This window comes from Synchiropus splendidus, chromosome 11 (genome assembly GCF_027744825.2).
Source record: "Synchiropus splendidus isolate RoL2022-P1 chromosome 11, RoL_Sspl_1.0, whole genome shotgun sequence".
Classification (NCBI taxonomy): domain Eukaryota; kingdom Metazoa; phylum Chordata; class Actinopteri; order Syngnathiformes; family Callionymidae; genus Synchiropus; species Synchiropus splendidus.
In genome coordinates, this window is record NC_071344.1 from 13,618,732 (window position 1) to 13,643,926 (window position 25,195).

General features: G+C 46.6%; 2 protein-coding genes across 6 annotated transcripts in view; one reads left to right on the forward strand and one right to left on the reverse strand.

Moving 5' to 3' along the window:
• Positions 1-980: 980 nt before the first annotated feature.
• cltb (clathrin, light chain B) lies at positions 981-4,730 on the reverse strand. Of its 3 annotated transcripts, none has more exons than XM_053878507.1 (6): positions 4,348-4,730; positions 3,798-3,844; positions 3,493-3,610; positions 3,012-3,123; positions 1,637-1,690; positions 981-1,554 (listed from the first exon to the last, which is right to left on the reverse strand). In XM_053878507.1, exons 1-6 carry the CDS (start codon positions 4,508-4,510, stop codon positions 1,380-1,382), a joined length of 669 nt encoding a protein of 222 aa, XP_053734482.1. In that variant the 5' UTR covers positions 4,511-4,730; the 3' UTR covers positions 981-1,379. The 3 variants fall into 3 exon arrangements, with proteins under 3 accessions (XP_053734482.1, XP_053734484.1, XP_053734483.1); XM_053878509.1 differs by lacking the exon at positions 4,348-4,730 and adding an exon at positions 3,968-4,308; XM_053878508.1 differs by lacking the exon at positions 1,637-1,690.
• Positions 3,936-25,195, forward strand: part of pdlim7 (PDZ and LIM domain 7) — a 44,584-nt gene continuing 23,324 nt past the window's right edge. Inside the window, exons 1-4 of one of the 3 annotated variants that reach the window (XM_053878506.1) lie at positions 3,936-4,056; positions 6,321-6,549; positions 7,767-7,865; positions 19,796-19,947. In XM_053878506.1, coding sequence (XP_053734481.1) covers positions 6,535-6,549; positions 7,767-7,865; positions 19,796-19,947 — 266 coding nt within the window. In that variant the 5' untranslated portion in view covers positions 3,936-4,056; positions 6,321-6,534. Of the gene's footprint in view, positions 4,057-6,320; positions 6,550-7,350; positions 7,515-7,766; positions 7,866-19,795; positions 19,948-25,195 lie in introns of those variants that run through there. The other 2 variants (XM_053878504.1, XM_053878505.1) reach the window with 2 other exon arrangements.

A 25,195-nucleotide genomic window follows, 5' to 3' on the forward strand; every position in this document is an offset into this window, starting at 1 on the left:
AAAAAATTGTCACTCAATTGCAGGGGTTTTGTCGTAGAGGTCCATTCAACTGATTGAACTTGTCATCAGTTTAAGATTATATGTTATTATGACAGAAAAAAATGCAAATACTACAACCTAATCCAGAGTGGGGAGACGCTGCCAGATCCCAACATCAGCCTGAAGTTACTCAGCTTTATTGTTGAAGCTGGGTGAGATGGTGGTGGGTTCAGGTCGGCTGCCTGAGCTTGGACCATGGATCACTCTGGTCAGCAGGACCTACATCAGCATCTGTTGTAGCAGATGTACTCAGAGAAACGCCACCGATACCACAAAACTGATACCACTTCAAGGCAGCACGCAGTTTTTGAACCTCAGTTTATAACAATAATATGTTGTCAAACTTGTGTTTGTTCTGCAGTGACACTTGTGACCGTCACCCATGTACGAGAAACGCACACTGAGGAATGTGATTCACTTGGTATCAGTGTACTACTCTGGTATGGGTGTGTAACTGTGACTAATGGTGGTTGATGGCATCTTAATATGTGATTCCAGATGTTCAGCTGAAGCTGAATCTGGACAGTTTAGCTTGAACGTCAGGAAGTGTGTCAGCGATGAAGCAACTCTTCTGTGCAGTGAACCTCCCAGGTCGCCTCTGTCATCATGGCTGTGTTGGGGATGACATCACGGGCCAGGTGCTTCTGGACGTGCAGCACTGACATGCTCCCAGGGAAACAAGGGTTTTGCGCAGTGACTCTGCTTTTACTCTATGATGAAAGAATGGAGATGAGCACATGAGCGTCCCAGTGATGAAAGTGGACACTGTTCCCCACCCAGAGTCAGGAGGCAGAGACGGAGCAGCTGCTGCGTCCATTGCTTCCACCTCACTGGAGGCTTATTCAGTAGAAGCTGTGGTGCCTCCTCTGCTTTCTAATCCAGAGGAAGTGTCATAAATGCATCACTGTTGCAGCAGCAAGACGCAGGAGACGGAGCTTAGTTAACATCTTTATTGTCCCAATCAACATTCACTTCTATCAAGTCCAAATAGGCCACTTGTGAAATGTGTGTGTTTTTTTTTCTCTGTGGGAACCTTGACTGCCATGAAAGTAACTCTGAGGAAGGAACTGAAACTCAGCGCCGGGCCGTCTCCCACCAGCGCGTGAGTGGCTCCAGGTTGGAGAGGCAAACGTGGTTACAATCTGAGCGGCTACAGTGCTGTTGGCTGGAGGGAGGCGGAGTCGAACCGTGACATGCGCACGTGGGGAGTGAACCTTTTCTAAGGTGAGAGGTGTGACAGTAGCGCTGCGCTCCGGGAGCGCGGGAATCCAATCGGTGAAAGAGAGTTAAAAGACGACGATGGTGAAAGTGAGGCGGGAACTGAGGAGCGGCAGACGGCGCTAGCGGACCAGAGGCGTCTGCTTGAGGGAGATGAGGACCGAGCGCATCCGGGACACGTCCTTGGCCTGCTTGTTGGTTTTGGGGTTGAAGTCGCACAGGCGGGCCACGCGCTCCCACTCGGAGCCGGCGGGGCTGTCGCCGTCGCTCTCGGCCAGGAAGGCCTCCTCGGACGCTCTGTGAGAGACAAGAGCCAGGTCAGTGCTGCGGGGAGGACATGCAGTCGGCCGCCAGCCAGCCAGCATGCAGGCGGACGTACAGCAGGCCTATCAGGGCGCAGCTGGGCTGTTGGTAGAAGGCCTTGTCAGCCATCCTGGTGCAGCCGCGCAGCAGGAGACACAAGGAGAGAAGAGGTTCAGAGCACAGACAACAGCGGCGGCGCCAGCACTTCACACGCGGCTCAGAACCAGGAGCCGATACTTTGCTCAGCGCCGCAGCTAATACAGTATATGGGCAATACATGCCAAAACACTCAGCCTGGTCGCATCGAAGCCATGACATCGCAGGCGTGTTATTGACCTTAAAGCTCCGCCCACAGAGCAGAGAGGAGAAGCAGCAGCTGAGAGCGGCTGTGGTGTCGGAGCAGTTTAATGTCAATAACAGATGTGAGGAGCTGATGATTCTAGTGTGTTTCAGGAGTCCGTCTCCATGTTTTCCAAACTAGTTTACAAGTGATCCTCATGCATTTTGAAGCCTTTCTATGGCGCAGACGGCACCGCTGGGAAGGGGGAGGGAACCACATAAGCGGCCTGTCGCCTACCTGCTGTGATACAAACACATGGAAGCATGTGAGGACCATGGGCGTCACCGATCTGAGGCGCTGGGCGAGTCACGTGATTAGGCCTTCATTTGGCTGATGTAACTGAGAGGTTACTGGAATCAGCTGGACTGTGATGTGCTCCTCATAGGACCAGCGAAGGCGTCGCACTGATGTGGACATCACTGCAGTCCATGAAGATCATCAAAGTCATCATTGATCGTTCACGGGTTTAGCTTCGTATTTGACGGATAAAAAGGTGATTCAGTTCCACTTCCTCTGCCGACTGTCAGCGAGCGCCCCCTGCTGTGACCTGGTCGTTGATGACGCGAGACAGGAGGAAACAGACCCTCACTCTGACCTCGGTCTTCCAGCCCTGGCTGAGGTCTCTCTAGAGACTGACCACCTTCTGATCGCCTCACTATACACGCTCCGTGTCTTTGGTAGGACAAAGAGATGAGGGGACCAAACATGAGTGCCGACTCCAGGATCCAGACTGAGTCTACAGACAGGCCACAGGCTGGAGCGAGGAGGTGCAGGGCCCAGACTCACAGCATGAAGGTGCTGACTGAGTTGAAACAGCTCTCACTGGAGGCCTCTGTCCACACACACCTCCTCATCCAAGCTGCTCCCTCTCCTCTCCCCTCCCCTCCCTCACTTCCTCCTGAGTTAGAAGAGACATCAAAGCAGCGGACGCTGGAATCATGCTCTTGGTTTCAAACATCCTGTTAAGTTCCTGTTAACTACAGTCTACAGTGGAGGCCGACACACAAGCAGATGCAGAGTAATACCGTGGCAGACAGAAGGGCAGGTTATAGTTCGCAGGTGGAGGAGCGTCATAGTCATAGTCATGACCTTGGGGGGAACCAGTGCCCACCTGTTATTGGCCTTGTTCTTCTCCATCTGCTCCCCCTGGTGCACGTGCCAGTCCTCCAGCTCCTTCCTGGCCTTCTCTCTCCACTCGGCCTCCGCTGCCTTGGACGCCGAGTCTGAGCCAAAGCACAGGCCACAGTCATTTAAAAAAAGAGGCTGCACCTGAGTCAGTCATGACTTTAGTTTTCAAATTACACTCCAACGTCTTCGTCAGAACATTTGCAGGGAGGAGCCGTGTGTCCCAGATGAAATCACTGCTTTATCTCACTTATACCAACCAGTAACACCACACAAATAGCTGCCTTAAGCTTTGTCACAAATCTATTTGGCAGACATTCATCTTACCTGCCATTATTAAAACCAGCTATTCAACTATTCACGGCTGAAATGCAGGTCTAAAACAGGATGAAAGAGATGTAGCTAAGGAAGCAGGAGTCGAGCGGTGCGGGGCCCAGAGCAGGCTGCGTTTATTCCCGGACGCTCACCTAAAGCTTCAAGGCGCGTCTTCTGCTCCTCCCTCCACTTCCGCAAACTCTCCGGCTCCTGCCTCTGGATGTCCACCTGAGCAATGGCTGCATAGCTGTCTGTCAGCCCGTTGGGCTCCTTGTCCAGCAGGCGCAACAAAACAAACGTCACACATTAAACACGTTCCCTTGATCATGGAAAGATATAGTGATCAATAAAAAGCAGCAGCACACAACATATGGAGTGGATTTACTTCAGAAAAAAGGGCTACAGTAGTAGCTGAATAACTACTGTAATAGGGAGGAATCAAACAAATATGCCTCACCTGGTAGATGTCCCCGTTCACCGTGGCCAGTCCGTCCTCAAAACCATCTAACATTGTCAGAGAATCAAACGAGATCACAGGTTAAAGTCAAAGTTTCACTCGCTTTTCGCTCCCGGTCTGCTCTCCACTTCACAGTCAGCTGCTCGCGGAGGAGAGAAATGCAGAAGCACCTGTTTGGGCAGGTTCGTTGAGAGCCACGCCGGCTTCCAAGTGGCACCAGAGGGAGGACGCCATAAAGATCACGTCACATAACGTGAAGGTAGCGCTACAAAGATGGACTGACCGATACACGAGCGCTTCTACTTTGAGATGTTGCGGGTTTGAATTTGAAGTCCCAGCTAACCGTTTAGCAGGCAAAAGTTAGCGACATTACGTTTTCAAACGCGATACATCTGACATGTATGGCATGTAAATGTCATAAAACCGTTTCCCAACTGAGTGTTTATCCACGTTTAATCGCTACGGAGGATGTTTACAGAGAAAGCGGAGACGCAGCAGCTGGCGCATTAGCTCGCGTTAGCTTTAGCCGCTAGCCTGGGAGCGAACTTGCCGTAGTTGGCGGTGCTGTGTGGGGCAGGTTGGCTCGTCTCGGCTCCCTCCAGAGCCCCGAAGCCGTCTGCCTCGCTCTCGATCCCCGCGATTTCGCTCTCCTGCTGGGCCAGGAAAGCAGCCGCCGGGTCCTCGTCGGTCGCCTGCACTCCGTTGTCAGCCATTTTTCACAGAGTGTTTTGCAAGTTTTTCTGGTTCGCAAATGACTAAAAATGAGCCTCCTCCAGTCACGTCACGATCCGATTCTTGAGTAAGTCTTAAAATTTAGATTATATTTGCGTCGGAAATTAGCTTAAAAAGTGAGAATATCTTAATGACAGGCCCCGCGGATCAATGATGATGCGTTCACTTGCTGGTGATGGAGCAGCACCCCGAGGGTACCAGTTCACGATAGCGGCAGTTTAGCGCCATCTGGTGGCTGATACATGTGTAACAGGCTCGAATTCAGCCCTGAACAAACTTCCCTCTCCTCACATGAGATACCGAACTGTCGCCTCACTAAAATCCAGGGGACAAAGATTTAAGATTAGTTACTAAATATTTAATTTTTAAAACACATTATTTAAAGATTTTAATGAGCGAGACTGAATATAATCGTACTCGAAGCCTTTTATGTTGTGATCTGTTGTTGTGATAGAAAATGTTGCTTTTTAAATTGGTGTTTATGACATCTGAGTCTTGAGTCTTGCCCTGGGAAAAGCTTCCTATTCCAAACACCATTTCATAATTTAAAGGGATGTTTTGTCTTCTATGTTTGAGGAAGTAAAACCAGCCTGCTGTTGTGAATCTGACTCACAATGACTGCCCATCATCATCATCATCATCATCATCATGTGATTTTCTTTCCTGTGCTTAGGTGAGTGTGTCCCCAGTTCAAACCAGGACAGAGAGGCCAACTGTGAGAGAGGGGTCGCCAACTGAGGGGCTCACATTGCTGAAGACGATCAGAGTGATCCTGATAGAAAGTTCCAGCTGACCTTTCTTGTGCTGGACTGAATACCTTTTAGCGCACGGTTGCAGTGTCTGTCTCACGGCGAATATGACACATCTGCGCCTGAACAACTGAAATGATCTGCAACGGTCGGAGGCAAGAGTAATGACACAAACTCAATAAGACTTAAAGTACTGTGGTATTATCTCGTGTCATCAGCGCTCCGCACATAAACCAGCTGCCAAGGTTACCGGCTCCCCATCCAATACTAGTGCATTGTACAGAAGCATAATGTAATAGTAGTGGACAAGTAGCCTTCAGAGTTTTTCTACTGCTTTTGTACAGCTTGAACGGCTGAGCCTGACTCCTCAAGTGGAAGAGTGAATCTGTCAACAACGAGAGAGAAGTGTAAATTTGTGTTCATCGTCCTGCGGCTAGAGACACAATTGTAGATCCTATTAGTTTCATCAATGTTGCTGCTATACAAGTATGCAGTTGTCAGGATTTACTGCATCCGAACTGAAGAGCCTGGAAGAAAGAAGTGGGTGGCCCTTGGCATCTGACCACGGAGAACTCTTGAGCTTCATATAAATGTATCACCTGTGGTTCACCAAAACTGTCAACTAGGAAATATGAAAAACACACGCTGCGACTGTCCATGGTGTAAATGTTGCATATTTTTAACAAGATTCCATTAGTCAAGTTGAGCCGTTAACTTGTGATTGTAGTTTCTGAATCAGTTAAACCTTAAAAATACACCTGTTTTGTGTAGATCATATTCATGTTCAAGACTAAATGTCATTACCACATGTTCATCCTCACATAATGTCCCTTTTCATAACATATTTATGTGAATAAAAACTTTCTATAAAGAGCCACATTTGATGAGTAAACAAAACGCTATTGAACCATTTATTTATTGATGTCCCTGCAAAAGAACAGGACTAAAGAAGACATATATCTGTCTTGTTCATCTTGAGCGCCTTTTATTAATAAAAAGATTTCTGAAAAGTTCCGTCAACCCTGCATGTCTTGTCCCGCAGCTAAAGCTTGAAACAGCGCCCTCTGCTGGTGACCGCCTCCAGTGCTACTGTCTCAGCCCATGTGACTTCTGACGTCTCGTCCGACTCAAAGGAATGTGGGGGAACGATCGCGGCGCTCACGGAGGGACCCGCTGTGGCTTCCTGACGGCCGCTTCGAGGAAGTCCGACCCGCAAACCCGCGTCCACTGCCACTGATCCGCCAACTCTGTCGAACATGGAGGGACAAGAGGTGAGCGGAAGCCCGTCGTCTGAGTGAAGCTTGTCGGGTGTGGTGCGACTTCGGTGGCAACTTTTTATGACTTTGTCGCTGCTTTTTTTTTGGCTCGACTTTCTGCCCTTTTGTAACTTTTGCTTCCAACTTCCTTCCCGTGCGTTTGTTGCGCATCAGTTCAGGCCAGATCGCCTTTATTCGGTTTGCTGAATGACCTGTTGCCACGAGTCAACTGGAGTAAAACCCGCCGCTCCATTATTGACATTTACCTCGCAGATTAGCCCTGAATAACGTGTAATTACGCAGATGTTACTATAGTAACGTTAGTGTGACGTCACGGAGGGTATTAATAGCACGCGCCGTAAACAGAGACAACGTGAGACTTAAGCACGGACCCATTTCTACATTGAGTTAATGCGAAAAATATCAACAGAAAATGAAGTGTAAAACTGTTATTATGATGATGAAGGTTTATTTCCAGGTGAATGAAAGTGTCAGTATTTGTTGCAGCTGCTTGACAGTTCATTAGTTTGTTCTCTTTGGTGGATCTGTTCCTGGTTCAGAACTGACAATATTGGGGTGAAACCTGTGTTTGGTCGGTGTCTTAAGTGTTGCTCTGGCTTGCACCTGGCCCGGCGCCTCCTGCTGGATTTCAAAGCTCCCAACCTTAATCGCCTCTTCATTCCAAAGGAGGCATCAAGTTAAGGAAGGTTTATTGGAGTCGCTGGTGGAGACTCCTCCGTCCTCCTCTGCCCCCCCTCCTCCCTGACTCATGTGGGTGTTGGGCTGAAATAGCTCGGTGTAGTTTTACACTCCTTATAAAGCCAGTGAGGAGGGAGCGGAGGCCGCGGCGGCTCGCCTGTGTCACACACACTGTTGGGGGGGTAGGGTTTGCCAACACAGTGAGAGAATCTGCTGACACCGGCCGACTGGCTCTCCAGTTCTGACCCGGCCTCGGCCTCCGACTCAGCCCTCGCAGGAAGGTAGGATTTTGGGTCGGACAAGCGGCGTGATGTGTTGCCGGTGTCACCCATGGAACAAGCGGTGCACCCCGACCACTTCACTGACTGCTGCTGTCTGATAAACTCTTCTTTGACACGTTTGTTCCTAACACGACCCGATCTGTGCTGCGTTACCCTGGAACATAGCAGTGTCACTTCATGAATACGCTTCAACAATGTCTTCATCATTTCGGAACCAGACCTTTTGACTGCTTTGTTCTTCCTCCTCTCAAGGCTATGAACGTTTACACCGTGACTCTCACCGGCCCAGCGCCGTGGGGCTTCAGGCTGCAGGGCGGCAAGGACTTCAGCATGCCCCTCACTGTGTCCAGGGTAAGATCATGTTTTCAGTCTATTTTCAGTTGATATTCAATCCATTTTAATCCTCATTTGTACTGAAATCCGTCCAGCTGAGTTCCTGTGTTCACATCGTTCTGCAAGGGCTCATATTCCTGTTCACACAATACTGTTGGACACACACTCCTCCGTGGATGTTATGCTTCTAAGAGTGAGACACATCTGTGCCTCATGAGTGACATTTAGAAACAAGCTGATGGCGGTGCTCACGCACATCACGGATGCGAGTTCAGCCCTGAAGGAGAAAAACATAATATCAAACCATTTATGCAAAATAATCTCTTCAAACTTAAGTTGTAGATTAGAAAAGAACAGATGCATTTGTTATCTTTCAATATCAGTCATGGTGGAATGGATCTTGTTCAATGGTGTTGTGCAATTTTCCCATGAATTACTGAAAAAAGTTTTTACGTTTATAAAAGTTTTTTGTTGGACTGGTTTCTATGACACTACGTTATGAATAGTTTATATAACTAATAAGAAGGTGTGTAACAGAATATCAATTCACTCAAATATTTACTCGACGCCATAACACCGTGTGGATATTTTTAAGTGAACAATATTGTTTTTCATAAATAAATGCTTGGATATGTTTGTGTTTTTGAGCTGTAGTAAGGCCAGCGGCAAACACTCGACTTCCCCTCTTTATCATGGGTTCTAGCCAGGATTAGCTTGTCTTCGCTAGCTAATCTAAGCTAACCATTACGATGGCGGAATCTAAAACTGAAATCTAATATATCGCAATGCAATATATTGTATCGTCACCCCTGTATTGGGGAAGGTATCGTATCGCCAGTTTGCTGCCAATACACAGCCCTACTGAAAAGCCTGACCCGTTATTGGAATATATTATTGGAATACATTGGAATATTCTTCCACTCCAAGAAGCATATTTTTCTTTCTGCCCATCCGTCGTGACTTTACTTTGTTCCTGTTTTCCCCTGCTCACTTTCATGACCACTAGCTTTTATTGATCAAGATAACACAGCTGTCAATGACCTTTTGATCATACTCATCTCTAATTTGCCATGTTATTCTCGCCACTAAAACGTCGCACTGAATTTATTTCATATATTTGAATAATTTCTGTCTGAGGTCATTTGACTGAAACCAAATCTATTAGTAAATCCGGGGTAATGTTGAAGAGAATCTTCCGAGGACGAGTGGCAACCTGTTGCCAATGACTTTTCTCTCAAAGAAACAAAAGCTTCCGTTCGGGTAACCCTTAATGGCCCCACGACAGACAGGAGACCTGGAGTTTGCATTCAAAGTCCCTGGCTTGAACCGCGAGCGTCTCCTCTCCCAGCGAAGCCTGAAATGGTCTATAAACTGCTGTTGCTTTTCAAATGAACAGCCGCCACTTTCCAGTCCTTATAAGTACACGGCTTCTTCTCCATTACTTGGATCTAAATGGTAGCCAGAAAGTCCGATGGAATAAAGAGGCAGGAAAAAGGCTTTTGTTTTGATGTGCTCTGCGCAGTCTGCTGTGTGTTGTTAGCGCTTGTGTGTCTGTAAAGCTGAGCTAATCCTGCGATGAGGGGAGCAGTTATCACCTGCCTTGTCGGCACATGTCCTGTGTCGGCGACTGGCAACACACTCCGTAACGGAATGTACCTGATGAATTCAGAACCCAAACCCTTTTTTTTGCTCGCAATAAACAGATGTTTAACCACTCCTGATGAAGTAACTTGAAACAAGCCCTGGGGTTTGTTGAGTCCGAGGCTGAGGAGTGAGAATTGTGTCGACAGTCATCAGTCATCCGGACTCACTTCTCCTGTCAGTTTCTTTTTCTTCCCTCGGCAGGAGCCACACCAGGGCCAGGAGAGTGAGAATATCCATGGTGTTATATGCCTCTGTAGATCGCAGTTTGTGGTGGTTAAAACATATTTGTGCACTTGTCAATTCAGTCATAGTTTGTAATTCATTTTGGTTTGACTTGACTTTCAACATTTTCTGGATGAATCAGAATGTTTCAGATCAATTGTTCTGATCAGAAGTGGCTTTTTCACGGTATCATTTTTCATAATGCAGATTGAAAGTAGGGTTGGGTCGACTGGACTATTCCAGTATTATTGCGATTCTGTGGTTTGATGTCATTCATTATTGCTATTTCAGTTTTCTTGTTTCAGAAGTTGAGTCATGCGCTTCTATAAGTGGTATATGAGTCGTGGTTATGAAACAAACAAGAGCGTTTAGGCTTTATAAATTCCCATGGAGGATGCAGAATGTGCTAAGTGTGCTAGCATCAACCTGGATCCAGAAGATCTTATTTAGTATTTGAGTTTTTTGGGTTTGAAAATGAAAGCGTGCCTCCCGTTTGAAACTTGTTGTGTGAGTGGCAGCTCTGTTGAACATGTTTCTGAAGTGATTCAAGAGATGTGATCAGGGCCGTGGTTATTGAGAGCCGCGGGAAACCCTGCTAACATGTTGCAGGCTGCAGCTTTTGTCTCCTTTGGAGCGAGATAGTGGAGCCATTTTCACTTTCTGTTGATTCATATAACGTCATGCCGTTGCTGCCCATCAAAGTGTGTCCGGTATATAATACAGAAATATTGCTATTTAATTTGGCTACGGAAAAAAATGCAGTATAAACTTGGATCTCCTCCCCCACCGACCGTACCCCTAGAATAAAGGGAAACAAATGTGAAAATATCCAGCAACTCAGCAGGGAATGTTTCAAAATATATGATTTATTGAATCTGCATTTTCATTCTCGGGTGCTAAGCTAAAGGCGCTGGACCGTGGGAGCCGGCGCCCCCTGTCATCTCATTGGTGGATTCACATTCAAGCATGTTCGGATCTAATGAACTTCCATATGTGCCCCTTGAGAGAGCAACGTTGCTTTGTGATAGCGACTAGTTATCCTGCCTCTCTCCTGGGTGCCTGGAAGTCTTCTCTCCAAACGCTGCTTCAGATGGAAACATTCATTATCCGGCAGCAATATCTGCCTTTAACAGGAAGAAAGTTCTCCGCTGACTGGAGTCGTACTGGAATCGTTTAGCGCGGCACTTTCTCTTGGCTGACACGGAGCTGATCGCAATCTCAGCGCAGACAGTTCAGAGAGATTTCACAATAATGAAGAGCATGTGGAGTGACAGAACAGAAGGCTGGAACAAGGCGAGCAGAGATTAGAATAGACAACCTCCAAGTGATCAATGATTCCAAGTGTTAGCTTTACACTCTAATGATTTCAGCAGCAGCTAACGTCCTCCATGACTTGCCTTCTGTCTGTGTATTCGCCCTGTGCTTTATGAGACGGACACATTATTAGTACCGTTTTAGTGAAACGGCAAAGACGACTCTGCGACGCTCCCTGTCGCCGATTGATTTCTCATCGGACGCTGGGAACTTTTGTGTGGGACACATTCCGTTCTCCAGTGAGGCGTTGCTTTCCTTCATTCTCTGACCGTGAGCCTACAAAAACATGCTTTCTCAGCATTCCTCGCATTTTTGTCGATTCCACACGTCAGTGCAGGCGGACAATCCTCTTGTCCCCTTGTGAGTCTGAGATGTCTCCCGACCTTTCGTGTCTCCACCCCGTGATGAACTCCTCAGAGCAGAGCTTACTCTGTGAGCTCAACAACCCAGATGGGGCCAACGCAAACTGTTGAGTCCCTGTGAGAGGAAGACCAACTTTTCAACTGAGGCCTCCCCTCCTCAATTTCCCTGGGACACACGGCCATGTGACTTTTTAGCCGGTGCCTAGTCAAACCACACTTTATCCTGCTGAAGTGAACAGATAACCTTGGGTGCTGACCCACCACAGCCGCCTCCTGTGGATTGAATATAAAATTGCTCTTGTCCTCTCAATATCGCCTGCCGGACGTTTCTGCATGGATCAGGGATTTGATCGGTCGATGCCTTGACATTTCAGTTCTGTTTGCCGTGTGCAGCTGGTGATCGTACTGCCTGCTCCTTCTGCTGACCTGAGAGAAATGGGTGAAGTAAAAACAAAGTCACATTTGAAGCCCCTCTGGCCATTGGGTTCCTAGCAGTGTGGAATATACACAGCGCTAAATATATTCCACACGTCTATTTGTGTTGCTAACTGATCTAGTCAATTTGCTGTCCATGGACTGTTCAGGCTGGAAGTTAATGCGAAATTTAAAGAAAGTAAAACACGAGATGCAGAATTTGTACTCACATTTCACTGTCTGATGGAAGACGATCCCATTTTATCCATGACATGTCAGACAACCTGGAGAGTGATGGAATACAGAGCCAGCAAGAGTGACCTGCGTCCCACCTGGATGGTTCTTGTGGTCAAGTGACATGGACACGTCTACAATCTTACCATGCATGCATTTCTCACATGGGCTGCGGTGACTAGTCGACATAGTTGACAACAATCAACTATTAAGTTAGTCGTGACGGGTTCATGAGTCGATGAGTCGTCACTTCATGGCAAGCTTCTTACAATCCACTGTAAGAGGAGAAATGACTGAAGCTCTGCGACTGTCGCGACCCAAATTGTCAGATGTAAAAAAAGTTTGTTTGTGTCGTTGTTGTTTGTGCTGACTCATCAACGATGAAAGCTGTCAGTTTTCACAAAGCTTGTTTATTGTTCCCTTTAAATGCACATAGTGTGCCAAGTATGGTGCAGTGTTGCAAACCTGACAGTCGTGACAATGTGGCGCAGCAGTCTTGTTGTGCAGTGGATACCAGGCGCGATTGTCGGATGGAAAGGACGAAATGTACGAGCCGTCTTGTGCATCCGTTGCTCTAAATAGCTTCATGCAGATTTACTTTTCTGTAGCGTAACGTTATCGTGTGAATCGAAAAAACGTAGCAATAACGACTAAAAGACAACTAAGGACACGATTTGAAGTTGGGCAAAGACACAGTTTTGTAGTGTTTCACACAATAAACAGCACAGAATATGAAGCTTGGATATTCAATCCACAATATGTTCTGATGGAGCCACACACTGCTTCAACTGGATAAACTGAAAAAGTGCAGCTTCTCAGATGTAGCCATCGGTTTCTCCGGTCGTGATTGTGAACGGTGACCTCAAAACTCTTACGTTTTTCATTCACAAAATTGAAATTTCAGCTTTCGACTTGTTCTGTCTCCAGCCATCGGTCTCTAGACATGATCTCCATCCTCCATGCCCTTGTATATGTTGCGCTCAACATGGCTCCCTGCGTCGGCCTGGACAAGGTGTGTTGGAAGACGTTACATTGCTCTTTCAACTGAGTCGCAGTGGAGGGTGAGTGTTCAGCCCCTCGGAGGGGTTTCTTCATATCTCTGCCTCCGGGCCAGTTGGATGTGCTGAGCACCATCTGGTTTGTGTTCGGGAACACATGCCACTCCTTCAGAATTGAGGGACTCAGCGATGATGTCATGTCAGTGAGTGCTGCGGGAGAGCCTCTTGAATCGCGGTGAAACAGTGTCCCCTCAAGTCGTCCTGGTCCTGCTCGCTTCCCCACAACTCTCCCTCCTGTGTCACGCTTCCTTCCTGTCTTTGACAGCTGTGGATATCTCCAGAACAAAACATCATTGTTAGCTAACACTTGACCTTCTCACACTGACTTTAGTGCTGCTCCTGCTTCTGATTCACTCCCGCTTTTCGCCACAACTCGCCATCCAGACAGAAATGGATAATTCACTGCCCTGGGATAGATTTGCCTTCAGGGGAGGCATCACGAGGGTCGGAGCGGAGTTTTAAGGTGAGTTAGTGCTAGGTCCCCCAGTACAGGGCGACTGCATACTTGTAGGTTTGGTTTTCCCTTTCTCAGAGGGGTATTTATGGCCTTGCATCAGCTGTGCCGCCGGAGTGATGTCAGAACAGGCTGTCTCTCTGAATAGCCCAGGAAGAATAAAAGTGAGCTGGTGCAGAGTTTCACCGGCGGCACAGACTCCAGCAGGTAATGGCTTTAACAAGCAGGCAGCTCGGAGACTGGCAGGACCCGGAGTCACCTGTGGAATAACTTGCAATGATCAAGTTATTTGGGGGTTTAGGTTTCTTCAGTACCGCACAGCTTGCACTTTCAATGCTGCAGGTTTACTGGCACAACTTGGATCATTGACAGTTGTTAGGTGTATTTTTTTGTGGCTGTGATGCGTCTTGTTTTTTTTAAGGTTGTTGTGCGGTGCGTTGCAGCATGTTTTTCGCTGTCCACTGCCAAAGTGACAAACTGCAGAGAGGATATAGGATTCCCATCGTCCCCTCCTGACCAAAAGTCTGAGCACAGCAACTTCTTCAGTGAGGGGGCAGCTGCATTCTGAACCCGAGCCAGTGGGGCAGGTGTCTGTGTCCGTCACACTCAGCGCCCCCTCCCGCTCACAAAGTCTTACTGAGCTCAGATTAGGTACAGATGAGATGAGGAATCATCTGTGCCTCATTTCTGTTGCTGCTTCTTCCTGCACTTGCTCCATAGTGGTCAACCATCCCGAGCTCTGATGTCACTCCTCGGACATTTTAACTGGTGACCTTGTTTCACTACTGTTTCCGTTTGGCTCCTGTCCTTTTGAAGCCAGTCTTTGTGTGGAGACCTCAGTGGCTACATGAGCCACACACCACTTTCAAGCCTGGCAGCCTGCGTTCACACTGCAACAAGAAGCGACCAAAGCATCTGCTTTACATGTTAAGTCCCTGTACATCCCAGTGTTTGTATGGCTGCAATGGTGGATCAGGGGAGGCAACATGTTTGGACCGAAAAGGGTCTTACCATCATCAAGTTTCAGGCGACACCTTTCACACGCCATTTGTATTGTTGAAATCTGAACTCCAGTGACAAGTCATGGCAAGTTAACCGATGGTCTTGGATTTTATGGTGACATGCAGAGAGGGAAGAATCATCAGCAACAAGACGGCAACCTCTGAAGGGTCTGAAGGATGCAGAGATGGTGGCTGTGTTCCGCCATGTTGACGTGCCACACTCTTTAGACCCCCAGTTGACTGACCTACTTTTTTAACACGACTCGTGAGACGGGGGGATAGTTGCTTTGGTGACTTGAAACCAGCAACTATTTGGGTGTGAGGAGCTTAAAGTGACGCCCAAGTTGCATTTGGTGTGAACTTACTGAGACCAGAGGACAGGTCCATTCTCAGTCCAAAGTTTGGCTTGGATCAAACAGGGATCCAGCCTTTCACATTGATGCACCTTGACCTTCTAGTTAATGTCCATAAATAGAAGACTAGTATGATTGTCTTAAAAAAAAACCCTGTTTGAGGCAGAAACCTAATCCTTGAAATGGAGGGAAATATATGCCGATCGCGCTTTTCCATCCGGGGCTGTGTAATTTCAAAGATTTATTTTGCAGATGCTAGGAAAAGTGGTTGAGATGAATGACATGAATATCTTTTACAATTGTCCAGATATGCTGTGGAGCAACACCGTACACAAGGAAACTGAAAAATACAACTTACTGAACGATAAAAGTCAAGATCACAACAACGACTTGAAGTATATATTTCTTGCCCATATTTTCTATTGTGGATTATATAGATGAGGCAGGAACGTCAATAGAAAAATTGCAATTTCCTTGTCAATTAGGAAAGCATATTATCATCTTACTTTATTGAATCTACATGATTAGATACATTTTTATAGTTTAAAATACAGTGGTACCTCGGTTATCGACCACAATCCGTTCCAGATGGCCGTTCGAGAAGCGATTTGTTCGAAATCTGAATGGATTTTTCCCATTACAATGAATGGAAAAAGAAATAATGCGTTCCAAGCCTTAAAATAGGCTTTTGTAGGAGTGAATGTAGAGTGTCTGCTGCAGGTGCGCTGTTCCTCTATGTGTGTGGCCGCTGCATGTGGGAGGGGTTGCCGAGTGAGTGAGGTCTCTCCAGAAGTGAAGAGGTGCCCGGTGCGTGTCCAGCTCTGAATGTGCGCTTCTGTGCAGTTTGGCTGTGACAAAGTCATAAACCAAGTAACGCTCTGTCCCAGACTCGCCTCATCCCTGTCCCAGCTCCAGCCCACAACAGGACATCAAACCCTGGAGTGAGCTCCAGCCTCAGAGGTGTGGAGAGCACCTCCCCTGTGACACTCTACTACGGTCCAGTGCGGAGACAGGAAAGGTTTTACACCTCAATATGAAGAAAAAACAGTCAGTAAATGGAGCGGCTACAGCTATGTTTTTTCCGGCTTTTTTTCGGGGGCGTTCGAGTTCTGGATTTTCGTTCGAAATCCGAAGCAAAAAAATCTCTAAATATTTGTTCGAACTTTGTCCGAGATGTTCGAAAACCGAGGTATCACTGTACCACGATATCACTAGTGATCAAATTCAAATGAGTTCAGTGGGACACTAGGTGGCAGTGCAGTTCCAATGTGCTCGCACAACCTAGTAGAAACTGCACTGGAAAGTTGCTTGAACTGCTGCCCCTACTGGATGCAGGATGCATGCTCTCGGCATATGGAGCAGTAAAGCAGACCCTCCAGCAAAGGGTCATCTCATATCAAAGCATTTGTCTACTCGCTACTGAAAAAGCACATAGCATCGGATGCTAGCCGCAAGATGTTGTTGGGTTGCGCTGGGGTTTCCAGGTCTGTGCTGCCAATGGAGCCATTTTATTGTGAATGTTTTCGCCACATTCCTCAAGAACGGATGTTACCTTTAAACTGTGAAAGCTATTGCTATCTCCTAAACTGCTAAAAGTTCCTTCTGAATTCGTAATTTTAGCGGCTTAGGTTTGCTTCCAGTGAGAACAAATCAAAGGCGAGTGGAGTGACGTTGAGCTGTGAGAGCAAGTGAGTGACGCTCTGACCGCCTCGCAGGAATTCATCCTTGGCTATTTTTAGCTTTGCGTCGAGGCAGGCAGCAACTTTGTTGTGCGAGTAGTTTTGTCGGCGGAGCTGTCATCCGTTTACCCCGCGCTCCCGCCCGAGCGCTTATGTTTAATGTGCGGAATCAAAGCGGTGACTGCCGGAGCTTCGCTGGATCCGTGACATCATTGAATAATCCTAATAGGTTTCTGCCAGAAATCCTGGCTGTGGCCCGCTTATCTGATGCTCAACACTTTGTACTGCGGTTATCTGAGAGCACGACGAGTGGAGAGTTTCACGAGGCCCAGCTGACTAAGCTCTTACTCAACACCACTCTGTGAGAGCCGTGTTAAAGGACTGATGATGTCATTGTTTCTGCTGTGAATCACCTGTTGATGTCGGACTGATGTCCTGCGTACAGTGAGGGCTGCTCCCCACACACTCACACTCTGCCGCTGCCTTTGCTGTTGTGTGCCCACAGATCAAACCGATCTGTCGAGGGCTGACTTGTTAACATCCATTCCCTTCAGCGTCTGAATTATCGCCTCTGAAGAGAACAAAGAAACCGATTTGTTTTTTTTGGGACCTGAAAAATACATATTTAGCAGTAACATAAATGCCAAGCATTTGAAATGTATTTGTCTATATTTTATTTATATATTTTATTTACCTTTGGTTCATGAGTTCATTACTTTTTTGCGGCCTGTGCTGTTAACTGGATTTGTTTTCCAGTACAATCGAATACGTGTTGTGATAGTTTAATGCTGCTTAAATAAATAAATAAATAACAGTCGCTGCATCACGTGAAAGTAGTGGAATATTAACATTTGTATAATTCATGATATTGAGATCGATGTTCATTGTTACCAACCCAGTTCTAACCTTAGCAACACTGAAATCGTTGACATCATTATTATTTTGGATCAAAGAATTGACTTCTATTCCTGTGGTGGAGGTTAAATGCCTGGGCCTGGATTTGAACAGTGTCACATTGTAATAACAGCGGCAGATACAGTGGCGTGAACACGTTCTTGAATAATCTTTTGATGGCATCATTTCGCTTGACTTCTTTTTGGCTTCTTCCTGGACCCGCAATACTTGACGGTCTTTCTCTCATGTTTCTGGCCTTGGTGACGGTCAAAGTGGGACATCTGAGACCCCATCTGCTCGTCTTGGCCCAGCTGGTTTGTTCCCACATCTCACTGACGACTCGCCGACCTTTTCCCAGGCGTGCCTTACGACAGCCACCGTGTGGTGCTCAAATGACTCACTCGGTGAACGGCACGGCTTTCCTCACCAGCGCCGTCACCCTGGTTTTGGCTAATGACGTCGGGTGCAAAAATGCAAGGAAAAATGTGGACAATATGTAGACTGTTTTCATTCTTGTCTGGGTTTTTACGATAGAGAATGAGTCAGTCAGGGGGGTGTGAGAGTGTGACTGAGGGGGGCCCAGCTTTAGGTCAGTTGCACATGCCGGCCCTGTAAGTGGCGCTGTATCTCTGTCTCCTCTTGTTAACAACAGACAAGAAGAAGACACACAATGACTGTCCAGCTGGAGGTCTGTAGAACATTGTTGTGTTTGTCACGTTGCAGTTTTAGTTTGCTGACATGTTGGTAGCTTTATTAATTCAAGGGTTTTTTTGCACTGTGAATGAGCACCTTCGCTGTGACGCTCAGCAGGAAATCCTGTTGTTGTTATACATAGTTCAGCCCCTTGAAAGGTTCCACCTCCTGCCACAGTGATCGTAGCACTTATGGGCATCAAAGCCGGAGAGGTCCACCAGCCGCGGCGGCGACTGACTGAAGACTGACTCACAGCTGAGAACCTTCCACAGTCCATCATGATGGGGTAGAGAAGTTCTGTCATTCCAGCCAGCACACCGCGCTCCGTCACTGTACGTTCAACTCACTATGAATGTGGAAAAAGAAACCATCTTGACATGAACATGTTGTTCTGTCATCGTGTGTTCCACCGCACAAATCTGACGTCATGGAGAGGGAATGTTAGCGGAGCAGTTTTTTCATGCTTAAGATGCAACCCAGCCGCCAGTGGCCGGGCCAGCGAGCGTGACTCACCAGGGAGTGGAGCATGTTGTTACAGCTCACTCAGTCTGTGTGGTCATGTGCACATCTGGACAGCGACAGAGATGTCTGGGGGGGGGGGGTGACCTCACCTAGTGGGAGTCGTTTCTCCATGTGTCACTGTCTCTGACGGAAAATACTGTGGCGCTGGAGCTGACTCACCTGGTGTGCTGTGCTTCCTGTTGCCTTCATCATCACTATCATCATCACCGTCATCATCATCGTCACTCACTGTCACCTTCATCACGATCATCATCATCATCTTCACCACCATCATCATCTTCACCACCATCATCACCATCATCTTCACCACCATCATCATCATTATCATCTTCATCACTATCATAATTACCGTCATCATCATCATCATCATCATCTTCATCACTATCCTTATCATCATCATCACCATCATCTTCACCATCATCATCATCATTATCATCTTCATCACCATCATCTTCACCATCATCATCATCATCTTCACCATCTTCACCACCATCATCATTGTCTTCATCACTATCATCACCGTCATCATCATCACCACCATCATCTTCACCATCATCATCATCTTCACCACCATCATCATCATCTTCATCACTATCATAATTACCATCATCATCATCATCATCATCTTCATCACTGTCCTTATCATCATCATCTTCACCATCATCATCATCATCTTCATCACTATCATCTTCATCACTATCATCATCATCTTCATCACTATCATTATTACCATCGTCATCATCACCATCACCTTCACTATCATCATCAGCATCATCGTCTTCATCACTATCATCACCATCATCATCATCATCACCAACACTATCATCATCATTTTGTAATTGTAATGTATTTTTGTATTGCATTTGTTTATTATGTTCAAATCTGTCGGTTCTATTGTGAATATTTTATTAATTTATTATCATCAGCACTGCCCCCAGCACTGTTTACTATTTTCTGTTGTCCACATTGATCATAGCTAGTTTCTGAACCCCAATTGTTGGTGCGAAGGCCACGGCCGCTGTGTGTGTTCTGACCTTTCGACTGTGACATTCCTTTGTGTTGTGGCTTGTATAAAACCCATTTGCTTCCTCCTTATCTCTCCAGCTGACTCCTGGTGGGAAAGCAGCCCAGGCTGGTGTTGGAGTGGGAGACTGGGTCGTGTCCATCGGTGAAACCAATGCCGAGGAAATGACCCACGTGGAGGCACAAAACACCATTAGAGCGGCGACAGACTCGCTCACCCTCACCCTCAGCAAGTAAGTCATTAGTTTTCCACCTATGAAGACCACTCACTTTCCCTTTTTATCTCAGCCCGGCGCCACTGCATAAATCACTAGCAGCAGCCTCAGTGCGAAGAGAGATGAGTTGCTAAAGTCCTTGAAACGTGTCCTGATGTGACAGATATTTGCAGAATACGGAGGCTGCTGTTTTTGTCGGCGTTGTGTTGTTTACCTCTCACATGACGTGGACTCTCCGATGTCCTCCCAAGGGTTTTGTTATCGTGTTCATGTCTTATCTTTTTGGTGCTTGTTGGATTGCTCTGTCAGTCTGATAACATTGGTGAGGAACTGTTGTACCTCGGGTTGGGACATTATTTTTTTTTATTTTTCAGCCAGTGTCAGCAGCTCTTTAAAAAGTGGAGAAAAGGGGTCAAAAAAAAAAAAAAATCATTGCACACTGGAATCTGAAGCCAAGCTTTTAACAAACGGTTGAAAGGAAATATGAATATATTTGCTGTTGTTTTTCCTCAAATGTGTCTATTTACACAGAAATGAATGAAAGGATATGAATAAATTATACATATTAACACAAATTATTTATCAAACCCTTGCACGTCTTTTTCAGTACACCTTCAAACAAAACACCAAGCTCTTTTAAGTTTAAGGCAGTATTTCAAATGAAAAATGTGACTTACCAGAGCAAGCTCTTCAGTTGTGCTTCACATGTGACAGGCCGAATGTAGCGTTGTTGTGGGCCAGCTGTGGCCCCTGGACCGCCAGTTCTACACCACTCATATTATCCCAACTCCAGCCTGTGTTTTCGGTGACAGCAGAGGCGCTTCCTGATGCTCAGATACATTGATTGGACCGTTCACGGCGCGTCTATATTTAACACGCCGCTTGATTTTGGAGCGTAATAATTCATCTCAGTTTAGCATCTACTTAATCTTCACCTTTCTCCGAGAAAAACACTTGGCAAGCGGCTCCTTCGCTTCAGTCGATTCTGGCCTCCAGTGATTGTGCTGCGGAGAATATCTGCGCGGTTGATGGTGAGAAAGATCCAAGCTTCTCCACATCAGAGAGGATCCGCACCACGGCTGGATGAAGGAGCCGGGCCTCGCTCTTTTGGATTTGGCAAATCAATATTGCTATCAAATCTGGCCTGGGTTGGAGTTCAACTCCCCGCCGGCAGGAATCATTTGGTTGACTTGAGTTGCTGTCAGCCAGAAGTAGCTGCGGGTCATTGATGAACAATGCTGATCAGGAATATAAATATGCAACCGAGGACCTTGATGTTATTTTGGAACACTTCCCTCATTAGATTTCATGTGGTACTTCTAACTGTACACTTCTGACAAGTGTGTTGATCACTGTAATAATAGGGTGACATCTGCAAGCATCTCCTGCAGGCAAAACCAATCGGAAATGACACAAGGCGTTTCAGCTTTTGATTCCGTGATGTTTCAAACAGAAGCGCTCACGGAACGTAAAAACAGCAATATTTGAAATCTACTTGGAAATACCTACCAAAAACCAGGACCGTATTTCAGTAGGTTGCAGGTTCAGAAGCTGCAGTCTGCAGTCCTGACTTCGCCACTAGAATGAAAACACCAGAGGAAACAATGTTATAGCTACAAGTCCATGTATGTCAATACTGCATTACTCTTCCGTTTATCGTGGCAAGTACCTTCTACATATTTTTATGCAGTTGAAGCAGCTAAAACCATCCTTAGAAGCCTTTCTCTCACTCTCCTTCCTGACATGAGGAGTTAGCCATCATGGCTGGAGGTTCAGTGCTGCGGAAAATCCAAGGAATATTTGGACTGGTGCGCAGCAGAACCCACAGAACCGATGATGGCGTTCGAGTTCTGGATTTTTGTTCAAAATCAGAAGCAAAGAAAATCTCAAAATTTTTGTTCAAACTCCGATTTGTTCGAATTCCGGGACGTTCGAAAACCGAGGTTCCACTGTATTTCATTAAATGAAGCTGAATATACTTCTTGATTTGGGTCCCAGCTTGTGGTGTTGGCTGATGGTGGGTCACATCCAGCCTGGTGAGAACCATGGCCCTGAATAAAGACTGAATGCTGGTCCAGATGAAGCGTGAAGTGCTGGATTGGTCTCTTTGATCTCTGCAGTGAAAGACTGCACCGTCTTGAATTCTGTTGCTTTTGCTTTGCACAGCTTTGCTGTGGACTGGCTTTCTGGACATGTGTAACCTGACACACAGGTAAAGAAGAATAGTGGCAGGAACAGGCTCCAGAGGCTTCAGCTCCGATTCTGCTTCACGTGTACTTTCCTGTAACGCAGTATTGCAGCGGGTTGCCAGGCCTTGATTAATGACTGTAAAGTGTTTCTGCATCTGTGAGATTATAAAAGATCAGCTTTTTTTCTCAAGAAAGTGCTGTAATTCCTGCAGCCATCAAGATACGGTGCATGTTTCTATTTCCCTGGTGGAGGGAGGTTCTGCATGACAGCGAGGCTGAGTGTCGCGGTGCAGAGTGGAAGCCAAGGGCCGTGCAGTGACGGGATCAGAGCCTGAGTGACTGCGCTCTGGGGTCAGGTCCTACCTGAGCCACATGTGGCCTTTGTCCGGCGTCAGTCATGGCGGCGGGTGATTGATCCTGCCGAGATGTAGCCAGGAAGCAGCAGCTCCAGCCTGTAACCCTAACATGATCTGCAGTGAATCAGGGCCGCGGGGCTGCGGCTGACAGCTTTGTTATTCCACAACATTAAAAAATGAGTAATGTAAACATTCTCAGCTTTTTCCTTTACAGACCATACAGCGGTGAACAAATCATGTTTATGGTGCTTCTGCACGATTCCCAACAGTCGGGCTATACACAGTGTTTTCACTCTTTCGCCTTATTACTGTTGCAGTGCATAAAAGTCAAACCCTGCCAGGATGAATCACTTAGTCTGGCGTCCTCTGTCCGTCTGCTGAAGCCTAGGCTCACCACTAAACCATACGAGCAAGCTAGTCCCGACAGCTAACGGCGCACGGGGAGCTAGTAAGTCGATGTTAAAACAGAGGAACAAGTCACTAAGTATTTGACAGCAAGGCTTTAAATGCCTCACACTGGTGGGGATGTGTCTCTGCAACAAACGTCTTCATAACATCGTCTGGCAGTTTGTTCCCCCCAGGATGGGATCCAACGCTGCCTGGCGGATCGGCTTTAATTCGTAAACCTTATCTTAAGATAATGAGGAGTCTCACGGCGCCGTTGACTATGAGTTTGGGATCGGAATTGACAGGACCAATCGTTCAACGGACTGGGATCCATTTTTCAGCGACCGTCTCAACGTGGGTGTTGAGCGACGTCTGCATCAGACCCAACAAAAAGCTCCCCGGGAGTAAAATGCTGTTATTTTCATGGCACTTCTGTTGTCCAGGTCCAGTTTTTAAAAACAAGCCACTTTTTTTTAATCTCACCAAACGGATGCTTTCTTCACTTTAACGGTTTGCTGTGATTTCAGCGCGGGGCAAGCGAACATTGTTTTCCTGAAACACTTCTTCCTGGAGAGGAGTTATTGTCACTTTGATTCGCTCTTATCTTGGCTGCCATCCACTGTGTCTTTTATGTGCGGCGAGGACAGCAGGGCAGTGATGAGATACGGTCTATTGCTTGGTTTATTGCTTCTTTTTCCCCCAAAAATCCAATGATCATGCAATGTTGTTTTATGGCAAAGGTTTAGATTTTACTGGGAAACTTTTGTCAGTAATCGAATGTGGAAAAAACTGATTTCTGGAGGGGTGAAAGTGAGAGTTGGTCTGTTCTGTTCGCTCGATGGGGGACATCCTTTTTCTGCCGGTGAAACATAGAAATACATATATTTGAGCTGGTCTTCGTGGCTGTGTGAGGAGCTGCTTTTGCTTGAGTCATCGTAGATTTTTATCTAACATCTGTTTGCAAGCCAAGGTTCCATTATGAAAATAATTCAGCCTTGAAAATGATCTCACAGCGCGTATGATGAGGGTCAACTGGAGTGAAACGCTCCAAACAAAGTTGTTCCGGCTAACTTGGGGCAAATCATCTCCAGATGATGGTGTCGTCTGCCAAAAACAAAAAAACGCACTCTGTGGCTTCGGCAACAACGTTTCTTTCCTGGCGCAAATATTTCGGCCCCTTGTTGTTTTCTCTTCCTTTGACAAATACGGGGTGCTGAGGTCGGAGCGGGAGCTGGTGTTGCCTTAAAAGGACATTTGCTGCTTTCATCTGGAGTCTGAATCTCAAAACGGTCGTGGTGTTGGCTACCAATGATATAGGATAAAATATATTCAGTGAAATGGTAAGATATAGTGACAAGCTACATAAAAAATGCAGCTCCATTTTTTTTTATTTTTTTCTTATTTGTAATGATCGTAAACTACAATATTATAGCTAGTTTGATTTCATGCACATTATGGCTTGAGTGGATGAACTCACTGATCCGTCCTGGGACCTCTACCCAGCCATGAAACAGCAACATCAGCGTGGAGGCTTCCTAGATGTTGGCCTTCTCCCTTGCTGCAGCAACTTCTCTAGATGCTGCAGATTATACAAGAGTGTAAAAACAACCTGTAAATCTGAGCATTGTGAGACTCTCTGAGACAGATGGTACCTCAATGGTGGTCCAACCCCATGCTTCGTCTGTCCCTCACTCGTGATCAAGACTCAAAGACACTTCAACTCTTCCTCTCAACTCTGTCTTCCTGTTTAAAAGGACCCTTTTGAAGCCAAAACACGAAGAAAACATCAGTTCAAATTTGGCCTGTTTACCAGATTAAACTGGGATTTAAAGTTTCACATTTGGCACTAGTTTCAGGCTTCAGTGGTGGAAGTTGAACGCACTGAAGCTCATAATGCTGCGTGAATGAGGAAAACATCGAGCGTCTTAACAAATCCAGGCCAAGTCAGTTTCCGTAATCATAGTGACTGTGTCAGAGAAAAGCAACGGAGCCTGAACACAATAAACGTCCGTTGGCTGCGCGTGACGTGGCTCGCTCCAGACGCCCGTCCTGTCTTCAGCGCTGTCTGTGTTGAACAGGCAGTGACATGAGCACATATCTGTCGTCCATTGTTGCGGTAAGCGGCAGCCATTGTTGTTATTGTGCGTGTTTATGGGCCGAGACGATGAGGGCGGCCGCGTTTGCTGGTGTATTCGGGCCCTGCCTCATTACTGATCGGTGCCAGGGTGAACTGCTGGTCGCCTTTATGTTGGCTTATATTAGCAAAGTGATGCACAGCCTCACACTTTATTATGTCCAGGATTTTTAATTCAATCTTGTGGTTTGAAGACTGGA

Coding starts and splice junctions, on each gene's coding strand:
- cltb (XM_053878507.1), bottom strand. CDS start 4,510: ATGGCTGACAACGGAGTGCAGGCGACCGACGAGGACCCGGCGGCTGCT. Junction 3,124..3,492: donor GACGCGCCTTGAAGCTTTAG/GTGAGCGTCCGG, acceptor GCTTTGGCTCAG/ACTCGGCGTCCAAGGCAGCG. Junction 1,555..1,636: donor TGCGCCCTGATAGGCCTGCT/GTACGTCCGCCT, acceptor TGTCTCTCACAG/AGCGTCCGAGGAGGCCTTCC.